This window comes from Nothobranchius furzeri, chromosome 19 (assembly GCF_043380555.1).
Source record: "Nothobranchius furzeri strain GRZ-AD chromosome 19, NfurGRZ-RIMD1, whole genome shotgun sequence".
Lineage (NCBI taxonomy): Eukaryota > Metazoa > Chordata > Actinopteri > Cyprinodontiformes > Nothobranchiidae > Nothobranchius > Nothobranchius furzeri.
In genome coordinates, this window is record NC_091759.1 from 27264611 (window position 1) to 27292544 (window position 27934).

Here is a 27934-nt window from a genome sequence, read left to right on the forward strand (position 1 = left end):
AACCTTCTAGGCATAAAGTAGTAACATCTGTTCATTTTGAACTTCCTCTCTCCACATAGCTCGGCCAGCTACTGGCCTCCACCTGCAAAGAGCTTCCAGGTCCAAAAGAAAGTCGGCGCACAGCCAAGGAGCTGTGGGACGTGGTGGTCCAGATCTGCAGCGTCTCGGTCCAACACAAGAGGAGCAGCGATGGCCGACTGGGTCTCATCAAACATAGAGAGTCGACTCTGGGCATCATGCAGCGGTTTGTTACCATAACAGCTGCTTTCTGTGGTTCGTTACTAGCATGTTTGGTTAAAGATTTTTTTGATCATCCAGGAACAAGTTCATCACCTTCATAAAGAAACTCCGAGTGAGTACCAACAAAATAAAAGCATCTCCTTTAGCTGTAAGTCTGATGACAAGATTTAAGGATGTTTTCCTCTCAGGAGCCGCTGGTGCTGACCACCCTGATCTCTCTGTTCGTCAGACTCCACAGCATCGTACGGGTACGTCTCCTGTTACTCTCCCTAGGGTTGCAGGTTCTAACCCCATCTGTAGCAGGCGTTGTGCCCCTGGGCAAGGCGCCTCACCCTCCTTACCTACTGGTGGTGGTTGGTGGTACCGGTGGTTTCTGTCTGTGTGTCCCAGGTAGGGATGGGTACCGAATTCAGTACTTTTTAAGGTACCGACCGAATTCCATAGTACCGACTGAGCACCGATTCATGTCATTTGAAACGGTGCCTCGTTTCGGTACCCGTCCATCATAACGAGAACTTGCCAAGACAGCTGTGCATGCGCAAGAGCGTTATGTCGTCGGTCGCTGCGAGCCAGTTGTAAACAGAGCAGCATGGTAGAGAGAACGCACGCTAACGCTTGGGTCCACTTCACTAAATGTGATGGGTAACTGGGTGATGATGAAACCAGCGACAACGATCTAAGTGAGACATCCTCATCTTAATCTGCTCTTGTAGGTAAATATAAATAGCTTGATATGTTAGCTTCCGTTTCGCTAATGGTGCGTTCGCTTTCTCCTCGGAACTCAGAATTTCCGACTAGAAGAACATGAACGCGCTCTAAAGTTTGGCTTCACTTTACTAAATGTGACGGGTGAAGACGAAACCAGTGATGATCTAAGTGTGAGGTATCGTTTTAATCTGCGCCAGCAGCTAAATAAATTGTTTAAGATAACGTTAGCTTGATATGTTAGCTTCCATTGCCACCGTTGTTATCAGCTAATGGTGCGTTCGCTTTCTCCTCGGAAATTCTAACTTCCCAGTAGGAAAAATCAATTGAAAAAGGACGGCAAAAGGAATGAAGACACACAGTAAATTTAGTTCACAGTAAAGATGTTTGCTTCAGTTTAATTATCAGCTTATAAAACTACAAGGACGATGTTAAAATACAAACAGTTGAATGTTATTTATCGTGATATTTATCAAATATGGTTATATATTGAGAAAAAATATATATTTAATTATAAAAGAGAATTAAAATAATAAACACTCAAAAGTATCAAAAATTGGTACCGTTAAGTACCGGTATCGATTCGTAGGTAACGGTAATTAGTACCGGATCAATTCAAATGTCAAAGGTAACCATCCCTAGTCCCAGGTCAGCTGTGGTTACGATGTAGCTCATCGCCACCAGCGTGTGAATGGGTGAATGACTGGTTGTGTTGTGAAGCGCCTTGGGGGTTTGTCTAACCTAGGAGGCAGGAAAAGAACTTTATCCAGAACGCTGGTGAGAGGACAAGGATATTTAGAACCAGCAATGGAAACCCTGGTAAGAATACAGGTGCTGGCCAGTAAATTAGAATATCATCAAAAGGTTGAAAATATTTCAGTAATTCCATTCAAAACGTGAAACTTGTACATTATATTCATGCAATGCACACAGACCAATGTATTTCCGATGTTTATTACGTTTAATTTTGATATTTATAGGTGACAACCAATGAAAACATCAAATCTGGTATCTCAGAAAATTAGAATATTCTAAAGGCCAATGAAAAAATGTTTGTTTCTCTAATGTTGGCCAACTGAAAAGAATGAACATGAAAAGAATGTGCATGTATAGCACTCAATACTTAGTCGGGGCTCCTTTTGCCTCAATAACTGCAGTAATGCGGCGTGGCATGGACTCGATCAGTCTGTGGCACTGCTCAGGTGTTATGAGAGCCCAGGTTGCTCTGATAGTCGTCTTCAGCTCCTCTGCATTGTTGGGTCTAGCGTATTGCATCCTCCGCTTCACAATACCCCATAGATTTTCTATGGGGTTAAGGTCAGGCGAGTTTGCTGGCCAATCAAGGACAGGGATACCATGGTCCTTGAACCAGGTGCTGGTGGTTTTGGCACTGTGTGCAGGTGCCAAGTCCTGTTGAAAGGTGAAGTCTGCATCCCCATAAAGTTGGTCAGCAGCAGGAAGCATGAAGTGCTCTAAAACTTCCTGGTAGACGGCTGCATTGACCCTGGACCTCAGGAAACAGAGTGGGCCAACACCGGCAGATGACATGGCACCCCACACCATCACTGACGGTGGAAACTTTACACTGGACCTCATGCAACGTGGATTCTGTGCTTCTCCGCTCTTCCTCCAGACTCTGGGTCCTTGATTTCCAAAGGAAATGCAGAACTTGCTTTCATCAGAAAACATAACTTTGGACCACTCAGCATCAGTCCAGTCCTTTTTGTCCTTGGCCCAGGCGAGACGCTTCTTGCGCTGTTTCTTGTTCAAGAGTGGCTTGACACACGGAATGCGACACCTGAATCCCATGTCTTTCATGAGTCTCCTCGTGGTGGTTCTTGAAGCGCTGACTCCAGCTGCAGTCCACTCTTTGTGGATCTCCCCCACATTTTTGAATGGGTTTGTCGTCACAATTCTCTGCAGGGTGCGGTTATCCCTAGAGCTTGTACACTTTTTTCTACCACATTTTTTCCGTCCCTTCGCCTGTCTGTTAATGTGCTTGGACACAGAGCTCTGCGAACAGCCAGCTTCTTTAGCAATCACCTTTTGTGTCTTGCCCTCCTTGTGCAAGGTGTCAATGATTGTCTTTTGGACAGCTGTTAAGTCAGAAGTCTTCCCCATGATTGTGGTGCCTTCAAAACAAGACTGAGGGACCTTTTAAAGGCCTTTGCAGGTGTTTTGAGTAAATCAGCTGATTAGAGTGGCAGCAGGTGTCTTCTATATTCAGCCTTTTCAGAATATTCTAATTTTTTGAGATACCAAATTTGGAGTTTTCATTAGTTGTCACTTATGAATATCAAATTTAAATGTAATGAACATTGGAAATACATTGGTCTGTGTGCATTGCATGAATATAATGTACAAGTTTCACGTTTTGAATGGAATTACTGAAATATTTTCAACCTTTTGATGATATTCTAATTTACTGGCCAGCACCTGTATGCAGCCTGAGAAGCAGAACCTTGTATAGCTTATGTTGTTGCTGCAGGTGAACACGTCGAAACTAGATGCAGTCAGGCCATCTTGGAGGTGTTACTACTGACCCACATGCTTCGTGGCTTCCCTCTGAGTGTCCAGCCCCCAGCTGCAGAGAGACGCTATGAGGCCCAGCTGGCTGAGTCTTTGTTCGAGCTCTGAACTAAAATCTAAGGAAAGGCTTCGAACGTATGAGTGTGTGAGGGCTGGATGGAGAGCAGCAGGACCACTTTGACCCGAAAAGCAAAAAATGTTGATAAAAGAACAAACTAAAACAGGATCAAATTAAACTGTAGTATCTAACAGTACAGCTAACTCATGCTGAGGCAATGCTACCGTGTAGAAGTGAGACTTCATCCAGCTCTTAAAAACAGTCGGTGAGGGTTCTTGTCTGACCTCCAGTGGAAGGTCATTCCACAGCTCTGGGGCCAGAACTGAGATTATTTTTGTCATTAAGAACACAGAAACAATGGATATAAGCCAACACGTAACAAAGGAGCCCTTCAACACCGAGAAATACTGTCTATGGAAGTTATGAACAGGATCGGTGACAAAGGGAAGACTTGGCAGAGTCCAACTCTCACCAGGAGCGAGTCTGACTTGCTGCAAACGATGCAGACCGAGCTCTGGCTCCATTCACACATGGACCCAACAGCCTGTGTCACAGAGCGAACAAAGGCCTTCTCCAACTCTTCAAAACACATCTAACCCTAATCCAGAAACACCACTCTACCACCGACACTCTCTGCTCTGCAACGCTGATGTTTCATCTCCACCAATAACTCAAGTCTGGAGGAGTTCTGCTGTGTGGTGGAGTTGCTAATGCTAATGATTAGCTTCTACTAGCTGAGACGTTCTCTGCTGTTTCCTGGACTAAACCAACAACAGCCTTCCCCGTCGTGAGTCAAGATGGATGAGTCCATGAATGTTAGTGACAGGGTGACGTAGATCTGTCAGGATTTTATATCCTAGAGTTTCACCGTCTGTTTTCTATCAGAAGCTGATGAAGGAGATAGGTGTAGGAGACTAGTATCTATCAGAAGCTGATGGAGATAGGTGTAGGAGACTAGTATCTATCAGAAGCTAATGCAGGAGATAGGTGTAGGAGACTAGTATCTATCCGAAGCTGATGGAGATAGGTGTAGGAGACTAGTATCTATCAGAAGCTGATGGAGATAGGTGTAGGAGACTAGTATCTATCAGAAGCTGATGGAGATAGGTAGGGCTGCAACTAACGATTATTTTCATAATCGATTAATCTGTCGATTATTTTTTCGATTAATCGATTAATCGGTTTGTTATTGTTTAGCTATTTAACCTATACAAGTGATGGATGCATTTCAGTTAAGAACAAAAAACCATAAGAGAATTGTGCAGTTGACTGCAATCTATTTTATTGCACATGAACACAGTCAGCAGTATAAAATGAGCTAAACAGTGCAAAATATTAGTCCAGAATAATTTTTAGCATTAGCTGGAAGCCTGCTCCTTCCACCATGGATAGTGGCCTCATGTCTTTTACCAGCATGTTTAGAATAGAGTTTGTAAGTGGTATGAATTGCTGGGGGGTGAGTGTCTTGTTCCCCATGTAGTTGTCCATCGTTGCTTGTTTTTTTCTGCATAAGAAACACAAATAGACTGAAATAAGTACACATATAAAATAAAGCAGCACACACACTACAACACTAAATCAATATTATATTATTTGAATTAATTAACAATATACAGTGATCATTTATTTTGAGGGTTACGTTCTACAAAATAGCCCGCAACAGGAGATATTCAGAAAAAAAGTAAAACATTTTTACTATTAAAAAGCTCTAAGTAAGAAGCTCATGAGGTTTTTACTTTGAGTCGGGAGTGTTTAAATTAGCCAGAGAAATGTGAAAAATGTTTATTTTGTGTAATACTGTTTAAGAAACATTATAAAAATGTGTTGTGAGGCGTTTTACAGCGTTAGATAGTAAAACAGCCTTTTAATAGTAAAAAAATGACTTTTTCTGAATTTCTCCTGTATTTAAAAATTGAAAGTGTACAACTATGCCGCGTTATATTCACCTGGACACAGCTTGTCTGTATATTTTTCTCCGCGGAGTTGTCCTTTTTTGAATGAGGAACATAGTTATGGGTTTGTGCCGTTTTTCTCTTAACGAGAACATTCTTATAAACAGACGTGCTGAATTTGGCAAGCGCATGATACACAACACGGAGGAGATTCACGATTGCATCTAGTCAATCAGAAGTAGAACACCGCAGACTGACGCGGCAAAAAAACATGTTTAACATCCACTATAACGAACTCAGCTAAAACACTAAGTCCAGCTTGTTTATTTTCTGTTACTTACCGGGCTGGCTCTTCCAAATGACGGCTCACTTGACCGCGGTGCTCTTCCTCTGCTGCATCAGCCCCCACATGCTTTCGTCTCAAATGTGCTCCCATACTCGTGAGGTTTTTGTCCGGGGTTTCTCTTCAGTTTTGTCGCTTCTATTTTTCTTCCGTATTTCCTCTTGTTCCGCCATTTTCTCACAGCAAGATGAGCGTCAGTAACGTGATACGTCATGAAAACCGAGGGCACCCATTGGCTCATTTCTTCTTCTACGGCTCCACTGGTAGATCAGTGGCTCATTACTGCCACACACTGGCGGCAAATTTAACAGCTTGTAACCGATGTCAGATTGTGGTAAAAAATAGACTTTATGCGGTAAAATATGATTATTAAACAACTAATCGATGACTAAAAAAGTTGTTAACTATTTTAATAATCGATTATAATCGATTAAATCGATTAGTTGTTTCAGCTCTAGAGATAGGTGTAGGAGACTAGTATCTATCAGAAGCTGATGGAGATAGGTGTAGGAGACTAGTATCTATCAGAAGCTGATGGAGATAGGTGTAGGAGACTAGTATCTATCAGAAGCTGATGGAGATAGGTGTAGGAGACTAGTATCTATCAGAAGCTAATGCAGGAGATAGGTGTAGGAGACTAGTATCTATCAGAAGCTGATGGAGATAGGTGTAGGAGACTAGTATCTATCAGAAGCTGATGGAGATAGGTGTAGGAGACTAGTATCTATCAGAAGCTGATGGAGATAGGTGTAGGAGACTAGTATCTATCAGAAGCTGATGGAGATAGGTGTAGGAGACTAGTATCTATCAGAAGCTGATGGAGATAGGTGTAGGAGACTAGTATCTATCAGAAGCTGATGGAGATAGGTGTAGGAGACTAGTATCTATCAGAAACTGATGGAGATAGGTGTAGGAGACTAGTATCTATCAGAAGCTGATGGAGATAGGTTTAGGAGACTAGTATCTATCAGAAGCTGATGGAGATAGGTGTAGGAGACTAGTATCTATCAGAAACTGATGAAGGAGATAGGTCTAGGAGACTAGTATCTATCAGAAGCTGATGGAGATAGGTGTAGGAGACTAGTATCTATCAGAAGCTGATGGAGATAGGTGTAGGAGACTAGTATCTATCAGAAGCTGATGGAGATAGGTGTAGGAGACTAGTATCTATCAGAAGCTGATGAAGGAGATAGGTGTAGGAGACTAGTATCTATCAGAAGCTGATGGAGATAGGTGTAGGAGACTAGTATCTATCAGAAGCTGATGGAGATAGGTGTAGGAGACTAGTATCTATCAGAAGCTGATGGAGATAGGTGTAGGAGACTAGTATCTATCAGAAGCTGATGAAGGAGATAGGTGTAGGAGACTAGTATCTATCAGAAGCTACTGCAGGAGATAGGTGTAGGAGACTAGTATCTATCAGAAGCTGATGGAGATAGGTGTAGGAGACTAGTATCTATCAGAAGCTGATGAAGGAGATAGGTGTAGGAGACTAGTATCTATCAGAAGCTGATGGAGATAGGTGTAGGAGACTAGTATCTATCAGAAGCTGATGAAGGAGATAGGTGTAGGAGACTAGTATCTATCAGAAGCTGATGGAGATAGGTGTAGGAGACTAGTATCTATCAGAAGCTGATGGAGATAGGTGTAGGAGACTAGTATCTATCAGAAGCTGATGAAGGAGATAGGTGTAGGAGACTAGTATCTATCAGAAGCTGATGGAGATAGGTGTAGGAGACTAGTATCTATCAGAAGCTGATGGAGATAGGTGTAGGAGACTAGTATCTATCAGAAGCTGATGGAGATAGGTGTAGGAGACTAGTATCTATCAGAAGCTGATGAAGGAGATAGGTGTAGGAGACTAGTATCTATCAGAAGCTACTGCAGGAGATAGGTGTAGGAGACTAGTATCTATCAGAAGCTGATGGAGATAGGTGTAGGAGACTAGTATCTATCAGAAGCTGATGAAGGAGATAGGTGTAGGAGACTAGTATCTATCAGAAGCTACTGCAGGAGATCGGTGTAGGAGACTAGTATCTATCAGAAGCTGATGGAGATAGGTGTAGGAGACTAGTATCTATCAGAAGCTGATGGAGATAGGTGTAGGAGACTATTATCTATCAGAAGCTGATGGAGATAGGTGTAGGAGACTAGTATCTATCAGAAGCTGATGAAGGAGATCGGTGTAGGAGACTATTTTCATGTTCAGCCCGCATGGAACACTCAAGAGTGACCCGTTAGAATCAGACATGATCATTAAAACGTGGTTTTTCAGTGAACTTGGTCTTTAACTTAAAGAACATCCTGAGCCGACCCAGACCTGGGGAGTGAAACCTGTGGCTGCTTGTTCTGGCTGAGCAGTTCTGGTGCCTTACCAAGTCTCTTCTCTTCTGCAGGATGACATCGTGAATGAAGTGACAGCAGAACATCTCTCCATCTGGCCTTCTTCACTTCCAAAGTAAGAACCCGTTTCATTACCTAGAACCTTCCCAGCAGAACCAGCTGTCCGTGTGACCCGTTTAGATCTGTGTGTGTGTGTGTGTGTGTGTGTGTGTGTGTGTGTGTGTGTGTGTGTGTGTCTGTAGCCTTCAGGCGGTGGATGTGGAGGCTGTGGCTGTCACGGTCAGAGAGCTGGTTTCTTTTGCTCTCAGTCTGAACCCACACAACCAGTCCTGGCTTGGAACACAGGCTGACATCTACTTCGGTAAGAAGACAGAACGTTCATCAGCTTCTGACAACAGAAGCAGAACCTCACTGAAAACCCAAACCTGGTTCTTCTGTCTGCAGTGACCAATCAGTACTGCGCTGCACTGAACTTTTACCTCCAGGCTGGAGCCGTGTGCTCCGACTTCTTCACCAAGCCAGTTCCTCCTGATGTGTACACGGACCAGGTGAGTTGGGTTGGGTCAGGCTCGGGGCCGTGACCCTGACCCAAGTGGCAGGCAGTGCGTTTGGTACCTGGGCCTTCACCACGTTTACAACTAAATTCACCACTATGAGGTTATAATTACAAGCCACCATCATTATTACACAAGCACACAATCTGGTATCAGATGTCCTGTTCAGACCACACAGAACCAGATTAGCTGTTTTTATTAAATCAACAAGATTTTTCTGGAGCATACCGAGAGAGGGAGAGATTACACCCCGCTCTTTATCAGTGAATAAATAACTGTAGGTGATTATTCAGAGCCCACGAGGGTTCAGCAGGGAAAATCCTTTCATGTTGTGAGAAACCGTCCCCCCCCCCCCCCCCCCCTCCTTTGCCTGCTGGTGGTGGTGGGAGGGACCAGTGGCGCCTGTGCTCGGCAGCCTCCCCTCTGTCAGGTCGCCCCAGAGCAGCTGTGGCTACATCGTAGCTCATCACCACCAGGGTGTGAATGGGTGAATGACTGATTGTGTTGTCAAGAGCCTTGGGGGGTTGGAGAACCCTAAAGCTTGGTTTATGCTTGACGCGTCCGTGAGGTCCGCACGGCTACTCGCTGCAGAATTGCGTCATTTTAACAACCACCCCCCTCCACCGCGCCTCTGCACGGCCCAAACTTTTGTGTGTGTGTGTGTGTGTGTGTGTGTGTGTGTGTGTGTGTGTGTGTGTGTGTGTGTGTGTGTGTGTGTGTGTGTGTGTGTGTGTGTGTGTGTGTGCGCCTGCTCTGTCTTCTCCATCCCCAGTGAGTCGTGGAGGATGGCTGCTTATACAGGATTCTCTGGAGGTTTCTTCCTGTTAAAAGGGAGTTTTCCTCTCCACTGTGATCAGGCAAGGTGCAAGGCTGGAAAATCTGACAAAGAGTGTTCAATAATCTGGCAGGGAACTGGTGGCTGGCTGGTGAATATATAGCAGGGGGAGTAGGTGAGTGAGATGAGCTGATGACAGGGTGCAGGTGATGGTAATTAAGTGGCTGAGGGCTTGATAGAGGAGGCAGCAGAGGCAGAGGAGGGTGTAAGACTTGGAGTCATGACAGAACCCCCCCCCCCCCCCCCCCCCCCCCCTCAAGGGCAGATTCCAGATGCCCGCAGGAAACCAGAGCAGGGCGGGAGGAGGGGGACCAGGAAGGAGGGCCAGAAGAGTCTGAGAGGATTGGAGATGGGGGACCGGAGATGGAGATGCAGGAGCCGGCAGGGTCTCGGGAGTCGGGGAACACGGCAGAAACCGGAGGGCCCTTGGGGGCCAGTGACGATGGACCAGGGACCAGGAGACTCTGGGGGGCCGGAGGCGATGAGGCAGTGGCCAGAGGGCCCTTGGAGGCTGGCGGCGATGGGCGAGGACAGGGCTGGCGGTGACTGAGACACTGACTTGACCGGAGGCGCCGGACTTGACGCTGACTTGACTGGAGACTACGACTCTGGTGGATGAGGGGACGAAGACTCTGGACGAAGAGGGGACAAAGACTCTGGAGGCGAAGACGAAGGCGCCAGACGTGGCGATGACGGGGCTGGAGGAAGAGCCTCTTGGACAGGCTGGACCGGGATCTATGCTGGACGTGGATGCAGTGCAACCCCTGGGACCACCGTTGGACCTGGACAGGCGGAGCCTCTTGGACAGGCGGAAGTGGAACCACCGCTGGACGTGGATGCGGTGCGGCCTCTGGGACCACCGCTGGACGTGGCATGACAGGAGGCTTGAGTGGCGTGAAGACAGGAGGGGCTTGAGATTGGAGCGATGTGGCTGCTAAACCTTGGATCTGGGAAGGCAGTGAATTAGTAGAGGGTCTCCGGGGCCGCCACCGTTGCGTTGTCAGGAGCCCGCTGCAGGCCTGGACAGAGGGTTGGAACCTCTGCGCGGCAGTGGCCTAATTGCCAGGCGTGTTCCCCAGAACGGTGACTCCTGTTCCTTTTCCAGCTCCATAAACTCAAGGAGCGTGAGATACTCAACCGCTGGATCCATGACAGGTCAGATTGAATGTTGGCTAAACTCCTGCTATGCCAGTTCTGTGTCGGCGTCAGGTTTATGTTTTGGTCAGATAATTCTGTCATGATCAGAACTTGGAAGACCCGTGATGACATCAAACACAGTAAGGTTCCTTAAAAAGTCTTTAATGGATGTGGCGTTACCAGAGGAGGGCGAGGCTGGAGACAGAGTCGGAGAGGAGGCGTGGGTCAAAAACCAGAACGAGTCGAAGCAGGTAAATGGAGCAGGCTAGAGAAGGGGTCAAAGACAGGCGAGGGTCAAGATGGCAGGCAGAGTCCTAGACAGGGTTAGGCGTGAAAACGAGGTCCGGAGGCTGTGATCAGGTAAGGTGCAAGGCTGGAAAATCTACTGACAAAGAGCGTTCAATAATCTGGCAGGGAACTGGTGGCTGGCTGGTGAATATATAGCAGGGGGAGCAGGTGAGTGAAATGAGCTGATGACAGGGTGCAGGTGATGGTAATTAAGTGGCTGAGGGCTTGATAGAGGAGGCAGAGGAGGGTGTAAGACTGGGAGTCATGACAGTTTATTGTAATTGTATTAGTTCTCTCACGTTTTAATTTGTTTATTTTAATGCTTAAGTGTTTTTACGTTTTTCTTTTTTTCTCCTGTACTATTTTCCGAGGCTTTCAGCCAGGTCATGTTTGTAAATGAGAACTTGTTCTCAAACATTTGATCTGGTTGAATAAATAAGTAAAAGGAAAAGAAAAGACTTTTCTGGGATTGAAGGAGGGCAAACATTTTGATCATGGATGGAAATGCAGGGTTTAGAGGTTGAGGCTGCACAAAAAGGTGGAGGAGAATGGGGGGGGGGGGGGGGGAGGATGGTGGTGTTAAAAAGTGTCTGAAATATACAAACACCCAATAGTTTTACACATTCATGGACCAGAGACATGGTTGCAGTGGCGGCAGGATACCCCAGGAAAGTGCTACGCCCTCTTGGTGGGAAATTACTTTGCAACACTGCCTAGGCAACAAAGTCTGCAAGAAAATGTTTCTGTCAATATACAAATCAGGCCCAGCTCCTCCCTACCTGTGCATGTGCACACGCACGCGTAATTATTGTTACGACTGTTACGGCCAGTCACACACAGAAGTACACAGAACACATCGCACGTTTATTACTCAGGACTGATCTGAAAGGAAACGATCTTTTATACAGCGCCTCCCGAGTAAAAAAATCACGAGGCGCTTCACAAAAACAAAAAATAAAAAAAATATAAAAAAGCATTTAGAAAATGTTTTAAAATATATTTAAAATAAGCAAAAATAAGCAATTGCGATTTAAAAGAAAAAATATTACGAAAGAGAGAGAGTGAACAGGAAAGAGGGAAATCAGTGGATCCTGAGGAAGGTGGAATAGGTGGGGAGAGCAGAATAAAGAGAGAGAGGGGTCCAGAGTCTGGGGGCCACAGCAGCAAATGATCTGTCACCTTTGACCTTTAGCCTGGTGCTGCACAACCAGTAGGCTTTGATCACTGGACCTCAGGGACCTGCTGGGGGTGTAGGGACTAAGAAGATCACCAATGTAAGATGGTGCTTGTCCATGTAAGGCCCTATAGACCAGAACCAGGATCTTGAAATGAACCCTGAAGTTGACTGGCAGCCAGTGAAGCTGGAGGAGAAGCGGGGTGATGTGGGTGTGTTTGGAGGACTTGGTCAGAAGCCGAGCACAGGCGTTCTGAACCACCTGTAGACGGTTCAGGGAGGTTCTGCTCAGACACGTGAAAAGAGAGTTACAGTAGTCTAAGCGTGAGGAGATGAAGGTGTGGAGAACTGTCTCAAGTTCAGAGCGGGACAGAATGGGACTCAGCTTAGCAACGTTCCTGAGATGGAAGAAGGAAGAGCGAACAAGAGAACTGACATGAGAATCCAGGGTGAGAACTGGGTCAAAGGTCACGCCAAGATTCCTGACAGAGGGTTTGGTGTGGGAAGCAAGCTGACCAAGAGAGTCTCTGACTTTGGGAACCAGCTTGTCTGGGGCACAGATGAGGATCTCAGTCTTATCTTCATTCAGCTGAAGAAAGCTCCCACCATCCAGGTTCTGATAGAGTCTAAGCAGGTGTGTAACAGCTGCAGCTTAGACATCTCATGGGGCTTAAAGGAGATGTACAGTTGGATGTCATCTGCATAAAGATGGTAGGAAATTCCTTTGAAGGAGCTCAGGATGCACTGAAGAGGAAGCAGATAGAGGAGGAAGAGCAGAGGTCCCAGCACAGAACCTTGTGGGACACCATGGGTAAGAGAGGTGGTGGAGGACCTAAACTTGAAGACGGCCACAGAAAAGGAGCGCTCAGAGAGATAAGAGGAGAACCACTCCAGAGCAGATCCTGATAGGCCTACCCAGTCTCTCAGCCACTCCAGTAGCAGGTGATGGTCAACAGTGTCAAAGGCTGCAGTCAGATCCAGCAGGACCAGAACAGAACCCTGCATCACTGTGAGTCAGAAGGTCATTAGAGACCCTAAGAAGAGCTGTTTCAGTAGAATGAGCTCTACGAAAACCTGACTGGAAGCTATCATAGATGTTCTGTTCATCAAGAGCAGCTGTGAGTTGTTTAGCCACAACCTTTTCCAAGATCTTGGAGATGAACGGAAGTTTAGAGATGGGTCTGAAGCTGCTATGGAGAGAGGGGTCGAGACTCGGTTTTTAAGAAGCGGGTGGATTACAGCGTTCTTAAAGTAAGCAGGGACCTGACCAGAGACCAGAGAAGCATTAATTATAGAGAGCATGCTGGGACCGATGGGCTGAAAAGCACTTTTAAACAAAGATGAGGGTAAGATGTGGAGGGGGCATGCAGAGGTCTTCATAGAGTTAACTAGTTTGGTTAACTCAGGCAAAGAAACAGGAGCAAAGCTATCTAGGATGATGGGCCTGGTTGGAGTCGGGAGAGGCGGCGATAAGGCTGAAGGAGAGATGCTAGATCTAACCTTATTGACTTTGTCCACAAAGAAAGACAGAAAGTTCTCACAGTCTGCAACAGAGTGGATGGAGGCTGTAGGAGAGGCAGGAGAGTCGATGCTGCTGATGGTGTTAAACAGCACCTTGGGGTTCCCTTTGCTCTGGGACACCAGGTTGGAGAAATAGGAAACCCTGGCGTCTCTGACTGCAGAGTTAAAGGATGTCAGAAGATCCTTTAGGTGCAGCAGATGGACGTGGAGATGGGTTTTCTTCCACAAACGCTCAATTTTTCTGCATTGGTGCTTCAGGCTGCGAAGGCTGTCATTAAACCAGGGAGTAGGGTTCACTGCAGGACCTGATCTGGTTCTGACAGGACAGATTTTGTCCAGAATGGAGAGGCAGTGCTCGTTAAACTGAGAAGTTAAGGAATCTGGGTCGTTATCAGAAGAACAGGGTGGATCAAAAGCAGCAGAAAAATTGCTAGCTGTGCTCTCATTAAGAAAACGAGAACTAACCATACAGCGAGCAGGAGGTGGGGACGCAGAAACTGACAAGTTAAAGAAAATGCAATGGTGATCTGAAATATAAACGTCCTCAGGACAAACACTGTCAGCATTTAGACTCAGGGTAAAAACAAGGTCTAGAGAGTGCCCCCTGGTGTGTGGGGGGCCAGAAACATGCTGGGTAAAGCTGAAGGAGTCCATGAGGCTGGAGAAATTCATGGCAAAGTGATGGGAGGGATCATCAACGTGGATGTTAAAGTCACCAACAATCACCAGTCTGGACAGCTTCACAGTGGAGGATAGAAAGTCACTAAACTCCTGAAGGAAAGAACTGTTTGGACCAGGTGGACGATAGACCACAGCACAGTAGAACGGGTCCTTACGCCCGACTTTAATCAGCTGCAGTTCAAAGGAAGCAAAGTGACCAGAGGTTGTAGAGCTACATGGAAGATGGTCTCTGAAAACAACAGCTAGGCCTCCACCACGACCAGAACCCCGGGGCTGGCTAAGAAAAGAATAACCACTCGGGCAGAGTTCAATCAGACCAGAATAATCAGATGTTTGCTGCCAAACTTCAGTCAGAAACAGAAAATCCAGGTTTTTAGAGAGAATTAGATCATTGAGCAGGAAGGTCTTATTGTTAACAGAGCGTGTATTTAATAGAACCATGCTGAGTGAGGTGGAGGAATCAGAAACTACAGAAACAGCTGGAGTTAGTGGACGTAAATTAGCAAGGTTAGATCCACGGTGTTTATAAAAACCACTTATGGAGGGAACAGGAGGAGAAACCACTGAGGAATGAGGAGAAACCGACCTTAAAAAACTTGGACGGATGAACCGTGTCCCAACTCGGCCTAGCGGGAAAGCGGAAGTGGCGCTCAGGTCACTAAACAAAGGACAAGAAGCTAGAAGATCACGCCGATGTTTACTAGATAAACCACGCTTTAAGAGAAGTCTTATTCTCACCTGGATTCCTGCTCGTTTACCTCTTTTCCTCCGACGTTTTCCCGGGACCGGACAAACATCGCTAGAGGTGCGCAGCTCTGGATCATCGTTTGGTTCCGGGCCAGTGCACCAGTCAGGTAAACAAACAGGATGGTAAATTCTCGGTGCATCTTGGGCGATCGTGAACGAACGGAAGGACAAAAGAGTCTGGCGATCCTAGGAGATGTTAGCAGGGACACTACTGAAGAGGATCGCAGACAGGAGCAAGGTGGAAAAGAGGAGGTTAGTGGAGAAAGGTTTGAAAAAGTGGCCGGTGACCGCGGCTAAGCCAAGCACAGGCGCCATCTTGTTGCCGACCGAGGCGCTTTACGAGTGCAACAAATGTCGTATATAAATATATATATAGTCTACAGCTCCTCCCCGGTTGGTGGGTCCTCCCCTGGCTCCTCATCCCCAAGGTGGAGAGAAATTATATAATAAAAGTTATTACATGGGTATAACTTGTTTGTTTCTGGATATATGGGGGAGATATTTTACCTTTTTATTCTGCCACGAAACTTGGTCAGCCACGATGTGGGTGGTTTAGCACTTGATTTGGCCAGTAATCATTCCCTTGAGCGTATTTAATCAGCTGGAAACCTGTTTAATGAAATTTTACCATCATTCTTTTGTCTGCCAGTGCAGCCTACAGCTCTATGAGGAAGGGAGGGAGGGAGGAGAAATAAATCACGAGGTGCTTCACAAAAACAACAACTTTTCAATATAAGAAAGATTTAAAAAAATTATTTAGAAATGTTTAAAATACAAAAATAAAAACTGTGATTAAAAAGGAAAGGGAGAGAAAATGAACAGGGAAGAGGTTATCAGTGGATCCTGGGAAAGGCGGAATAAGAGCAGAACCAGGAGAGAGAGGTGATGAAGGCCCCACCAAAACCTAAACAGGTGAGTTTAAAGGAGACCACTGAGTCCACTGATCTCAAGCCCAGGGGGAGAGAGGTCCAGAGTCTGGGGGCCACAGCAGCAAATGATCTGTCACCTTTGACCTTTAGCCTTTAACTCTGTCATCTACCTTCAATAATTAATTATGATCAATAGTTTTTGATCAATTTGCCTGCTTCTGAACACCCCCCTCAATCCCCCCGCGTGTGCTGTCTGATATTCTCAGTCTAAAAACGAGTTGTTAACGAGAGCACGTGCACTCTGACATGCACGCAAGCACACACAGAGAGCATTTATGTTCATTTATACATTGTATTGTTGGATAGTATTTGCCACAGGAGTCCCGCAGGGCTCTGTACTAGTACCACTTCTTTTTGCCATATACACCACATCACTGGGTGAGAGCATTCAATCACATGGCTTATCCTACCACTGCTATGCCTACGACACCATCTCTATCTGTCATTTCCGCCGAACGACCTCACAGTTTCCACACAAATCTCGGACTGTCTTTCTGACATATCAAGATGGATGAAATCCCACCATCTCCAACTCAACCTCTCTAAAACTGAATTACTTGTCATTAGGGATGGACAATATATCTGCATCAATTTCGGTATCGGCCGATGTTAGTCATTTTTTAACATATCTGTATCGGTCTGATAAATAGAACCAAGCTGATATTAACAACCGATATTTTTTTCATCTCATCTCCATTTGTTTGCCTGTTACAGAGGGTGAGGGGGGTGATGTGTGATTGTTTAGTCATGTGAACAGTGAATGAAATCATCTCAGAACCGTAGATGTGTGTGGTGTGTGTACATAACGTAAATTCAGCTTTAATCATTTTCATTCCATACAAAATCTGCTGATTTTAGAAGCGTTAATGTCAGTATATCGGTATCTGCAAATATCGGTTATTGCAATAGCAGCGATCTTAATATCGGTATCGGCCCAAAAATTTTATATCGGTGCATCACTACTTGTCAACCCAGCGAAACCATCCATACGGCACGGTATCTCAGTCCAACATGAGTCCCTCTCTCTGGCTCCTTCCTTGGTGATGTGATTGATGGCCAGCTTCACGCTGTATAACATCTGAAAGATCAGACCGTACCTAACACACCCAGCTCCTGGTCCAATCTACTGTCATCTCCCGCCTCGGCTACTGCAACGTCCTTCTAACTGGTCCTCCAGCCTGGACTGTGAGACCTCTTCAGATGGTCCAGATTGCAGCGGCGCGTTTGGTCTTCAATCAGCCTAAAAGAGCACACGTCACCGCTCTGCTCACTGAGCTCCAGTGGCTACTGCTAGCTGCACCCGTCAAATTCAAATCGCTAGCACTAGCATACAAAGTCCTGGATGGTACAGCGCCCATCTACCCGAGTTATCTAGTAAAGGCTTACGTCACGGCTCAGCTGCTCTGGTCATCAAAGGATCGTCGGCTAGCAGCGCCTACGCCACGCTCAGGACAATCCAGACTCTTCGTGTGTCGTTCCACAGATGTGGAATGACCTACCAAGCACTACCAGAGCAGGGGCTTCCTAACTCCTGAAGACCCGGCTGTTCAGAGAGCATCTCCTAAACCAGCACCCGTCCCCCTTTCTACTGCACACTCCTTGTTCACTTCCCTTTAGGATTGATTCTGCTGCCTCACTGCCACCTAGGACTGACTGAATGGTGCTTGTTGTTAGCCTCAAGGGCGACCTGCTGGCTTCACCGTCACCTGTAAGTGGCTTTGGACAGAAGCGTCTGCTACATACATAACAATATTTATTATAAACTGATTTTTATGGTTACCGTCATCTGTACACACGCATAACACAGTGGGCTAACATTAGCTACTGTTAACTGTTTGCTTTTCTTGCCTGCATGTTAGCTTGCTTGGTGTCCTAAACCACTACATGGACAGAGCCATGGCTGGATCAAGTAACATCAACAGTGTAAAAATAATCTCCCCTCTTATTTAAAATGTACTTACTACTTATATTATCGCTGCCCTTGGTTAAATGTTAATGTGTAGAGCCGAACCGTACACATGATCGTAGACGCCCTGGACAGCATAACAGCGTCGCCACCATGTTGGGTGAAACCTCCAGAGGATTCTGGCTCAGTATAAGCAGCCATCCACCATGACCCACTGGGGATGGAGAAGACAGAGCGCACGCACGCACACACACACACACACACACACACACACACGCACACGTGCGCCACAAACTTAACAGCTGAAATAGCAGGAAATAAAACAGTTAAAGAGCAGAATGTAGAAGAAAGTAGTCGAGTGTGAAAAGTGGTCAGTGTGTCCTCCAGCAGTCTAACCCTATAGCAGCATAAAGTGTGTGTGTGCTTGCGCGTGTGTGTGCGCACGCACGCGTGTGGGTGGGTTATGGGTCCAGGTTGGTGGTTCTGATTGTGTTTAGGCCACAGAAGGACTTGCTGGACCTGACGGACACCTCTGTATCCTGCAGGTTCTGAAGAGGATGATCAAGTGCTGCTCAATGTTGAATTGCCACACGCAGGTCAGAGGTCAACCCAACTGAACTGGTACCAAACAACATGCTAGTGTTTCTGTTGTTTAAGAAGGGTTCTGCTTTAACCCGATCCAGGTTGCGGTTTTATGTCAGTTTCTGAGGGAGGTGGACTACATGACCGCTTTCAAAGCTCTCCAGGAGCAGAACAGGTACCAGACAACAGGACCCGTCTCATGGTCCCATCAGAACCATTTCTAATCCCATGTTTCCACAGCCATGATGCCATGGACTCCTTCTATGATTACATCTGGGACGTCACCATCCTGGAGTACCTCACCCGTATCCTTCTGCTGGTAACCATGGAGACCTTCTTAATCAGAAACTGCCGTCTTTAGGGTTTGGTTCTGAATGAGCTCTCAGATATTCACCACAAACGGGGCGAGACTGAGAAGAGACAAGTCGCAGTGAGTCTTTAACCCTGGAATCTCTCTTCCTGTTCTGTTCAGTTGGGTTCCTGTGGCCCGGTGCCAGGTCTTCTCATCAGGACCTTAAAACTCATTAGAACATTTACACTCAGGGGTGGACATTAACTTCAAAACCAACCGGCCAGCCGGGCCGGTAACTCTGAATATTTACCGGCCCCGCCAAGAATCTACCGGCCCCGCTGGTCAGCTGCCAAAACGAGTCAAAATAACAACTGAACCGTTTTAAATGTAATAACCTTTATTTTGTACACATTTACAAACATAATAACGTATTCAAGTTTGAATTTGTTTGTTCCCTCAACAAAACACGATTTTGTCGTCGCATACTTCCGGCAAACAACGCAGTACATCACCAACTCCGCTTTGCTGTATTCGAGCCATTGGCCGTGTTCGAGATGAGCCAGTTCTGTGCAGATTAGATCACCGGTGATCGGCGTGCAGTGCATGCCGGTTTTGTGTCCGACTTGACGCCGACTTGCTCTGACGTCATGCATACGTAGGCAACGATAACCTCGTGAGATCAAGGCGGCCGCAGATTTTGGAGCAAGGCGCTACAGCTGCTCTCCACCAGCTGCAAAACCTAGAGGATGACGGGAAACGCCTGGCTCTCACCTGATCTAAGATCTGATTGGTTCATATTTTGATCCAAATATCCGGTGGTAGAACATGAAATGTTAGTAGGTCACATGTATTCTATAAATCATGTTATGTTGATGATAACAACAATATAGGCCATAAAGAGAAATGTGTTTTGTGTTCTTTTGTCACGTTTCCTATGAGCACACTGAAGCTACAGCTGATAACCTTTACTTATTATTACAGTCATGCCTTCATAAACAGTATATGATATCCACAAGCACGTGAGGATGTGTTTCAGCTGCTAACAGGCACCAGAATTACAATTGAAAATTGAACAAGTGTGAATGCTAACGCGATATCTTCATCCATCGTCACCCCCGAGCTACACATCCAAGAGATTCAACTGGCAGAAACAACTGGTTCACACCATAGTCTCTCTCTCTCTCCTCTCCCTCTCTCCCTCCCACTCACTCACTCACTCACTCACTCACTCACTCACTCACTCACACACACACACACACACACACACACACACACACACATACACACGTAGAGGAAAAGAGCTGAGGAAATTGAGGACACCGGATAGTTAAAAGAAAAACTACAGCGGAGCCGAGGCGCGCCTCAATGGGGCGCGTCTGATCTGAACTGAGGAGCGGCGAGCAGCGGCCGGACTTCGTGAGCGATGCGCTTCGGGCGCTTCCGCGGCCGGTGTGTCCCCGGCGAAACGCCGGCTTTCAGCCACTCCCCCTGCTGCTTCCGTCTGTTTTCCAGGCGATGCGCTGCTCAACTCGAACACGGCCATTCTCTGCACCTCCCGTCTTCTTTAAACCGCCACGAATCGTTCCACCTACGCACACGCTTCTCTGTTTCATACCGTTTCGAGCTGTCTCGCTTCTCCTCACCAGTTTTAAAGCGTTTTGCTGGAGATTTCATCAAGAAATCCCATCCCTGTGGCGGCGGCATCTCCCTGCGTGCTTGTGTGTTTCTAGCGTGGTTCCACTTCGTCTTTAATAGTGAACTTATAGTTCACGTGACTATAACTAATCGTGCAGTACGTGCACGATTCGTACAAGTGCAGTAGGTGGCTAGAGGCGCGCAGGTTCACGTGCGCGAAACGAAAACGGCAGCTTCCTACAGGGCGGGGCCATGATGTAGGCGAAAGCCGGTGTGTAAATGACAAATAAGGCTTGGGCGCCACCCGGGCAGTAAGTCGTCAAGTATTTACCGCCTGACGAGAAAATTTAGCGCCATTGGCGCTCGGGCGCTTTAATGGTCCACCCCTGTTTACACTGAGTTGGGCTGTGGTCCTAGCCTGGTATTTAGTCTGGCAACGCTCCATTGGTGGCTCTCGGTCGTGGGGCGGGTTCTACCGATCTCCACATGCTACTGGACCATGAGCAACGTGACGTACTCCCCGTAACAGATGTCGTAAACGAGGCGGTCCGTGGTTGCAGGTGAAAACGCTTCCTGTTTTCTAAATAAAGGACTTAAACACATGGATCTGCTCCTGGTTCTAGTGAAGCCCAAAAGTCCAAAGTGGATGTAAAAGTCGCCATCTTGTTTCACTCTGTTGCATCATCCCACCCACCAGACAAATAGAGTGCCCTGATTGGCCCACAAAGCGGATAAAGCGCTGTGATTGGTTTACAAAGCAGATAGAGCACTTTGGCCCACCATTATGGACCAATCACAGCTCTCTATTTGTTTGAAACCCATCTAGAGAGCTGTGATTGGCCAGCCAGGATGCTGCTAGGGGCTGCAGAGGTTCCAGTGGAGTGTTGCTAGACCAGACTTTGGTCCACTAGGCTACTGTGGTGCAGTACCGGTCCAGCAGCTCCTGGTTCTGGTCAGAGGGACCTCCCACAAATGTGCAGGCTGAGCAGCAGCTGTTAGTGAGTGACTCAGTTTCTGCTCCGTGTTCAGATGAAGGCCATCGGACAGACGGAGCTCAACAGCAGCAATCCAGAGGAAGTTCTGCAGCTGGCAGCTCAGAAGAGGAAGAAGCGGTTCCTGCAGGCCATGTCCAAACTCTACTTCTGACTCACCTGTTCCCTCACTTTGCTTTGGTTTTGTACAAATAAACTTTTGGATGAATGCAGTCGGTTCTCGTCGTTTTATTTCTCTGAAACTAAATGTTTGAAGTTCCTGAAGCAGCAGATTCTGATCATATGTGCCAGGGAGAAACCACACAGATGGGGTCAAAGGTCATCTCCTAGCTGCCTGTAGACCACAGCTAACCCTCAGATAGCAGGTGTCGCGAGCGTGTCCTATTTATCGGTTCCTTTAAAACCTGGTTCCGTTAGAACTTAATAAGACTGCGCTGCTTTCTCAGGGTTCGTGGGGCGTGGGTGAGTTTTTATTGTATTAGACCCTGGTTTGGACCCCCTAATTAGAATCAGTTTCCTGTTTTAAGGAGAAATGATACGCCGTACTTGTTCTTCTGTGATAGCACACTTCCTTTTAGATACTCCCGTTATCTAGTGGTTTAGATACCAGGGCAAAGTTCAGCGGGAGGCCATCCGTCGCTGACAATTCTTTGGGTTATTAGGATTAATTTGCGTCTCTGTCAGCTTTTGTGGGCGGTGGTAACTAGAAAATGATTCTTGTTAGTTGATCAGGCTAACATAGATTTATCAATTAATCTAATTAATCCAACCTTCCCACGCTGGCGGAGACTTTTTCACACTTGCAAACAGAGCCTATTTAACCTACTAATGTTTTGGCTTATCTTCCTTAAGACATCTCGTTACTCGCGGGAGAGGAGAAGACGAGCTTCTTTACTTAAGGTTTCTTTTTATTAATCTGTCACAAATCGTAAAGCAAATCCTGATAATTCAGGAACCTGTAATTAATGTGCTTACCTCTCCTTAAGATAGGTCGGGGCTCCCACTCGAACCTTTAAAAAAGGATTTTTAAGAATCAGGAATGTGGATTCTTTTTCAAAAAGTTTATTACAAGATTAAAAAATACAAAAAATGGGTAGATATAAGACTGATCACTACCCCCAAAGAGAAATTAATCGTAATAATTAACTAAGAATAATGAGTTGGCTTACACCAACTCTAAATCTTCATCAGCTTCAGATTAATATCCTCTAACATACGCTCACTGACTCTCTCAAAAATTGCTAAATACAAAAAAATGAGTAAATATAAAAATAACCTATCCCCTGTGGAGGATGCTAATGCTAAAATCTTCCTGACCTCTTCTATCCCAAATCTGCTGTCTCTCACTGTCGACTGCCCCAACTGTGTCAGCTCTGCTTCTAGCTGCTCTTTTATACTCTTCTTGGGACCGCCTAGACAAGGTAAAAAGTTCACTAGTTACACATAAATCATGATCACGTGACAGTAAGGTCATGGGGTCATCTACCAGATACACACTTTTTTAGTTCAACACATTCTTCAGGACGGCTTTTCAGCTGAACTCAGGCCATTAGGTGTCTTTTCCCAAAGTCCAGCATTCCTCATGAAGGCTTTCCGTCTCCTGATAGGCTCTTTTCAGTCTGTCTCCTTTGGTTCCACCCCTCCTGCTGATGGCTGGGTCAGACACTTCTTGAACTTCTGCCCAATTTTGCTCCCAGAAGCAAGTTCTGATCCCTTATCTCTGCGACCCTTCCGTGACCCTCGCTTCTCGCCACAGTTTCTGACCCCTTGGATTCTTCATGAAGGGTTTGTCTACTTCTGAGATGCTTTATCTTCAGTTGATCTTCTTTTGTCCCAGCTTGGATGTTTGATGTGCAGTTGGGCCCCTGTCTTCTGGCTGATTTTACTCGCATAAGCAAGTTCAGTGTGTTTCAGTGTGGGTCCAATCTGATCTCTGTGGCCCACCTGTTGACTCCGTTTCTTGCCACTGTCTTTGGCATGTGGGAACTTGCAACACAGGTTCAAGGTCATGACCTCTGAGGTGGGCAATCTTTAATTTGAATGAACCAGAAATCCTCTGGAAAACTGACGTTTACCCACAATGCACTGCATGTGCGATGATGATCAGGATCTCCATCCAGGTTTCCGTTTGTCAGCTGAAGGTCCACCACAGCCGCCGCTGTTGTATCCTCTGACTAGCGTGGTGCCACTGGGGTTAAGGTAAGAGTCGGGGCAGGGTCAGACTGGCATACGCTGTAATACGGGTATGACAACCTGACTGTGGAGCTTCGACAGAACCGGTGCCAGGTTAGCTGGCATCGTTTTCACCACCAAGACGCTCTGATTACATCATCATAAAACACATGTAGGGGAGGAGAAATGAGAAGGTTCCACCAAAGTTCCCCAGACACACGAGCATTTTTACAACTGGGTGAGCCGAACTTTCAAGGTTTTTGTTTGAGTTCTTTTCAGATCAAACGTCACAAACTGAAGGAGAGAGAGTAAGTTCAAGCTGCATGACCCGATGACCAACGTTTCTGCTCTGACCGTACGAGTGAGTCTTGTACGCTTTGCCACCATAGAGCTTACATTTATGTTGAAGGGTTCGGGTCAGTACCGCCCAGTGAGAGCACGTCCTTAGACGTACGGGTTCGGGTCAGTACCGGCCAGTGAGAGCACGTCCTTAGACGTACGGGTTCGGGTCAGTACCGCCCAGTGAGAGCACGTCCTTAGACGTACGGGTTCGGGTCAGTACCGCCCAGTGAGAGCACGTCCTTAGACGTACGGGTTCGGGTCAGTACCGCCCAGTGAGAGCACGTCCTTAGACGTACGGGTTCGGGTCAGTACCGCCCAGTGAGAGCACGTCCTTAGACGTACGGGTTCGGGTCAGTACCGCCCAGTGAGAGCACGTCCTTAGACGAACACGCTCACAAAGAGGCCATGTTTTCCTTCACTTATAAGCTAAGCTAGCAGCTCGTGCCTGGTTTTCTAACCCTGGTCCAGGCTGCTCTTCCTTATGGTTCTGACCGTGTTCAGGTGCTCAGAGGCCGTCCTATAAGCTGATAAGGCAGCGTGTCCTCCAGGTTCTGCCCAGCGCAGGTGCAGACTGGGTGGAGGTTCTGGGGGGTTCTCCTAGCTGTCACTAACTGAATCTGGACTGGAACCAGACAGGTGTGGTGTGTCTGTGGCTCCACACCGCATCCCAGCATAGCTCCAGAAGGATCTCCTTCAGGAAGCAGTATCTGCTCAGGAGCCACTCAGGATACTCACCACAGATCAGAGCACTCACGGAGGACCCGCTTCCTCCAGAGAGCACGTTCATCCAGATCCATCAGCAAGAGCAGATCAGCCATGCTACCATGTCAGGTTCCTGTGGGTCACCAGCGGGTATGTGACACAGCTGCTTCTCCACAGACATCCTCACTGACCGGGTCCAGTTAGTGGATGCTTGAGAACTTCGGTGTTGTGGTTCCCCCGTTCTACCACTAGATGCAGCTCCTGCATGGTCAGGCCTGTTCTGTTTAGGACCTTCTAACGTTTAGCTCATTTTCATCCCATGATGGGGACTGGGTGACCTCTAACCCTTAAGCCAAAGTGTCAACTTTCATCCTGGTGCAGCACAAGTTGGGTCCAGCCCCATTACGAAGTGCAACCAGGTGTTGCTGTGATGCTCTGGCCACGCCCACCCCTGTGGGAGGAGAATCCCAGGAGCAGCTTGGACGTGGTGAACATATTTGCTGACCTTCATGACCTTTCTGGTTCGCTCTGATCTGATGGCTTACATCACTCGGCTCCACCAGTGGTCTCACATTTACTGTCCCTCCCACACAGGTGGGTGTGACCTCAGCCAGCCGTGTTGGCCCCACCCACACCAGGTGACACTTCTGAGAAAATCTGTTGAGATTTACAGAAAGAGCCTTTAATTCTAACTGCTTGACACGATTAGCTAAAGATAAAGTTTAAACTGTTTCTGATGAAGGTTGATTATTTTCTGTAAAGTAAGGATTTGTCACAAATGTCCTCTAAAGCACTCCAGCTGACCCCAGGGTCTGGTTTTTCATGTGTGGGACTAGAACATCAGAACTTCCTGCTCTGATGTAACAAATGGGAAGTTCAGACTCACGAAGAGGAAACCAGAAGCTTCGACATTTCAGAGGCTGAACGCTTTGCTGCTGGCTCTTCAGCAGGATGAAGCTGAAGCTCCTCTTCCTCCTCAGCTGCTTCTACCCAGGTAACGTCTTCTCCTCTGACACGCTGCAGCATCAAAGTTTGATGTTCTGTTTGACCCTGATGAAAAACACAGATACTCCGGAAAAAAGATCGTGTTCCTACTCTGGGGAAAACTGTGGGCCAATGGGGAATGGCTGCTCCATCCCAACACACACACACACACACACACACACACACACACGGCTGGATCACATGGTGTGAAATCAGACTATTTACTGTTGCAGGTATTGTTTGATTGGGACCCCGGCCCTGTAGCGGACTCCTCTTAGGTCCAGACAAGGTTTCTGGTCATCAGCTCTTGAAAAGTCTTTCTTTTTGAAGTTTTTCAGTTTTTACCCGACGAAGATCTGACAGCAGGCGGGAATGAAACGGAGAAGCAGCAGAACTTCAGCAGTAAGTCACACGCTTTTCTGCAGCATCAGTTTAAAATCACCGTTGCCATCAAGAGACAAAGGATGCGTGAGTCACAGGATGTGGGAGTGGGGGGTGACCTGCTTATGAGATGATTGTTGGAGGACTCTCATGCTGCACCTGACTTCCTCTTCCTGTCTCTTCAGCCTACATGAATTCCTTATCAGATTAAAACTTACCTGACCTTCTGTCTACCTGACCTCAGGTGACCCCTACGTTCACCACCTCGCTGCTATGGACTCTCCGAGTGTCTGGGAACAGGAGCAGTGACCTGGTTCCGCTGCCATCAGAGTTGGTGGATGTGTTGGCTGAACACATCTGTGAAGATCTTACCTGTGGAGGTGTTTATCACGTGACCAAAAGCAGCTCACCCTCCGGCACCAGCGGCTTTCACGGCTGTCAGTACCAAAACCAACATTTGCAGAACTGCTCAGAGACGGTGGGGACCAACTGCTCCGTGCTCTCTGAGGTGGTCTGTGGTGAGGCATTCTGAAAAATCTAAATTTAAACAGCTCCCATCATAATGGAGATGACCTTTGACCTTAGTGTGACCCGTTTCTAACCCTCAGCTCAGCAGCCTGTGCGTCTGTCTGGAGGTTGGGACCGCTGCTCTAGGCGAGTGGAGGTCTGGAGGGATGGGACTTGGGGGACGGTGTGTGATGACCTTTGGGACCTGAGGGATGCTGAGGTGGTTTGTGCCCAGCTCAGCTGTGGCTACACCCTCAGCGTGACGGGTCAGAATGGCCAGTTTCCCCCCGGCAGCGGACCTGTTTACCTGGATGAGCTGAACTGTACCGGCTCAGAGGACAACCTGTGGGCCTGTCCGTCCACACCTGACCAGTCAGACTGTGGACACAAAGAGGATGCTGGTGTGGTGTGTTCAGGTTGGTTTAGAACCTTAATGTGTCTGTGGGTTCTGCTTAGAGGAGCTGAACAAGAATCTGTCTCCATGGCAACCTCCACTGGGGTTATCTAAACATCTCCATGTTTCTGTGCAGAGATGAGGGCCATCAGACTGACTGGGGGTCTGGACCGATGTTCTGGTACAGTGGAGGTCCATCGTAACGGCAGCTGGGGGACATTCTGTGATAACTGCTGGAATGTAAAGATGGCGTCCATGGTGTGCTCCATGCTGGAGTGTGGCGTAGAGCCTCTGAACTTCACAGCATTTAATCCTCCTCTGGCTGCGGACCGCGGCGCTGCGTCGTACTACTATCACTGTACCTCCTATAACCTGAGTCTGTGGGAGTGCGAGGAGATGATCAATCATGCGTTTCTGTGCGACTTGTCCAAACCCTCCGGACTCATCTGCAATGGTGAGTTAGCAAAAATTCCAGCGGCAACGTTCTACAAAAGCTTGTCCGGGTTCAATGAAAGTTTGTCTTTTTTTGTTCTCCTGCAGGTTCCCTCGGGTTGGCTCGAGCCACCACAGCTAGTCCAACCCTGGTCACTAACTGGACAACTGGTAACTAAAGCTTTTAGTGATAATTGTAAGTAAACAAGAAGGGAGTGACGTGTTTGATGTCTTATAGCTGTAACGATCTTATCAACTGCTGCCGGTGCTGCTTCACCAAAACCATCTCCAGAACTTCTAAGCACCATCGCTTTGGCTCTTCTTCTCCTTGTGGTCCTGGTCATAAACACAGTGCTCTGCTGCCTCTACAGGAAGCGACATGGTGAGAGCAGGAGTGTGTCTCATTTTTCCATCCATTATCATCCGGTTATCCGGAGTCGGGTCACGGGGGCAGCAGCCTAAGCCCAGACTTCCCTCTCCCCAGCCACTTGGGCCAGCTCCTCCGGGGGAATCCCAAAGCGTTCCCTGGCCAGGTGAGAGACATAGTCCCTCCACCGTGTCCTGGGTCCAGGAGGCATCCTGACCAGATGGATGCCCGAGCCACCTCAACTGGCTCCTCTCGATGTGGAGGAGCAGC

The 27934-nt window shown here is 47.2% G+C and overlaps 2 protein-coding genes across 7 annotated transcripts in view; both read left to right on the top strand.

The window, feature by feature from the left end:
• The window catches only part of ints8 (integrator complex subunit 8), a 48341-nt gene extending 26746 nt beyond the window's left edge, over positions 1–21595 (top strand). For 4 of the 5 annotated variants that reach the window (XM_054736432.2, XM_054736433.2, XM_054736434.2 and 1 more), the window contains exons 18-28: positions 60–244; positions 319–352; positions 429–488; positions 8164–8225; positions 8353–8471; positions 8555–8658; positions 18428–18478; positions 18566–18639; positions 18705–18769; positions 18851–18894; positions 21403–21595. In XM_054736432.2, coding sequence (XP_054592407.1) covers positions 60–244; positions 319–352; positions 429–488; positions 8164–8225; positions 8353–8471; positions 8555–8658; positions 18428–18478; positions 18566–18639; positions 18705–18769; positions 18851–18894; positions 21403–21537 — 933 coding nt within the window. In that variant the 3' untranslated portion in view covers positions 21538–21595. The remainder of the gene's footprint in view (positions 1–59; positions 245–318; positions 353–428; positions 489–8163; positions 8226–8352; positions 8472–8554; positions 8659–18427; positions 18479–18565; positions 18640–18704; positions 18770–18850; positions 18895–21402) is intronic. The other variant, XM_054736431.1, reaches the window with a different exon arrangement.
• Positions 21596–25465: 3870 nt separating this feature from the next.
• LOC107374191 (T-cell differentiation antigen CD6) lies at positions 25466–27896 on the top strand. 2 transcript variants are annotated; one of them, XM_054736442.2, is made up of 7 exons: positions 25466–25593; positions 25914–25985; positions 26209–26482; positions 26573–26887; positions 27002–27319; positions 27406–27468; positions 27536–27896. In XM_054736442.2, the coding sequence occupies exons 2-7, from the start codon at positions 25956–25958 to the stop codon at positions 27757–27759; spliced, it is 1224 nt and encodes a 407-aa protein (XP_054592417.2). In that variant the 5' UTR covers positions 25466–25593; positions 25914–25955; the 3' UTR covers positions 27760–27896. The 2 variants fall into 2 exon arrangements, with proteins under 2 accessions (XP_054592417.2, XP_070403444.1); XM_070547343.1 differs by lacking the exon at positions 25466–25593 and having other exon boundaries at positions 25804–25985.
• Positions 27897–27934: the final 38 nt, after the last annotated feature.

What these genes read in the sequence shown, in the direction of transcription:
- LOC107374191 (XM_054736442.2), top strand. Translation starts at nt 25,956, where the DNA reads ATGAAACGGAGAAGCAGCAGAACTTCAGCA. An exon ending in GCTCTCTGAGGTGGTCTGTG is followed by an intron (nt 26,483 to 26,572) that starts GTGAGGCATTCT and finishes TCTAACCCTCAG; the next exon opens with CTCAGCAGCCTGTGCGTCTG. An exon ending in CTCCGGACTCATCTGCAATG is followed by an intron (nt 27,320 to 27,405) that starts GTGAGTTAGCAA and finishes GTTCTCCTGCAG; the next exon opens with GTTCCCTCGGGTTGGCTCGA.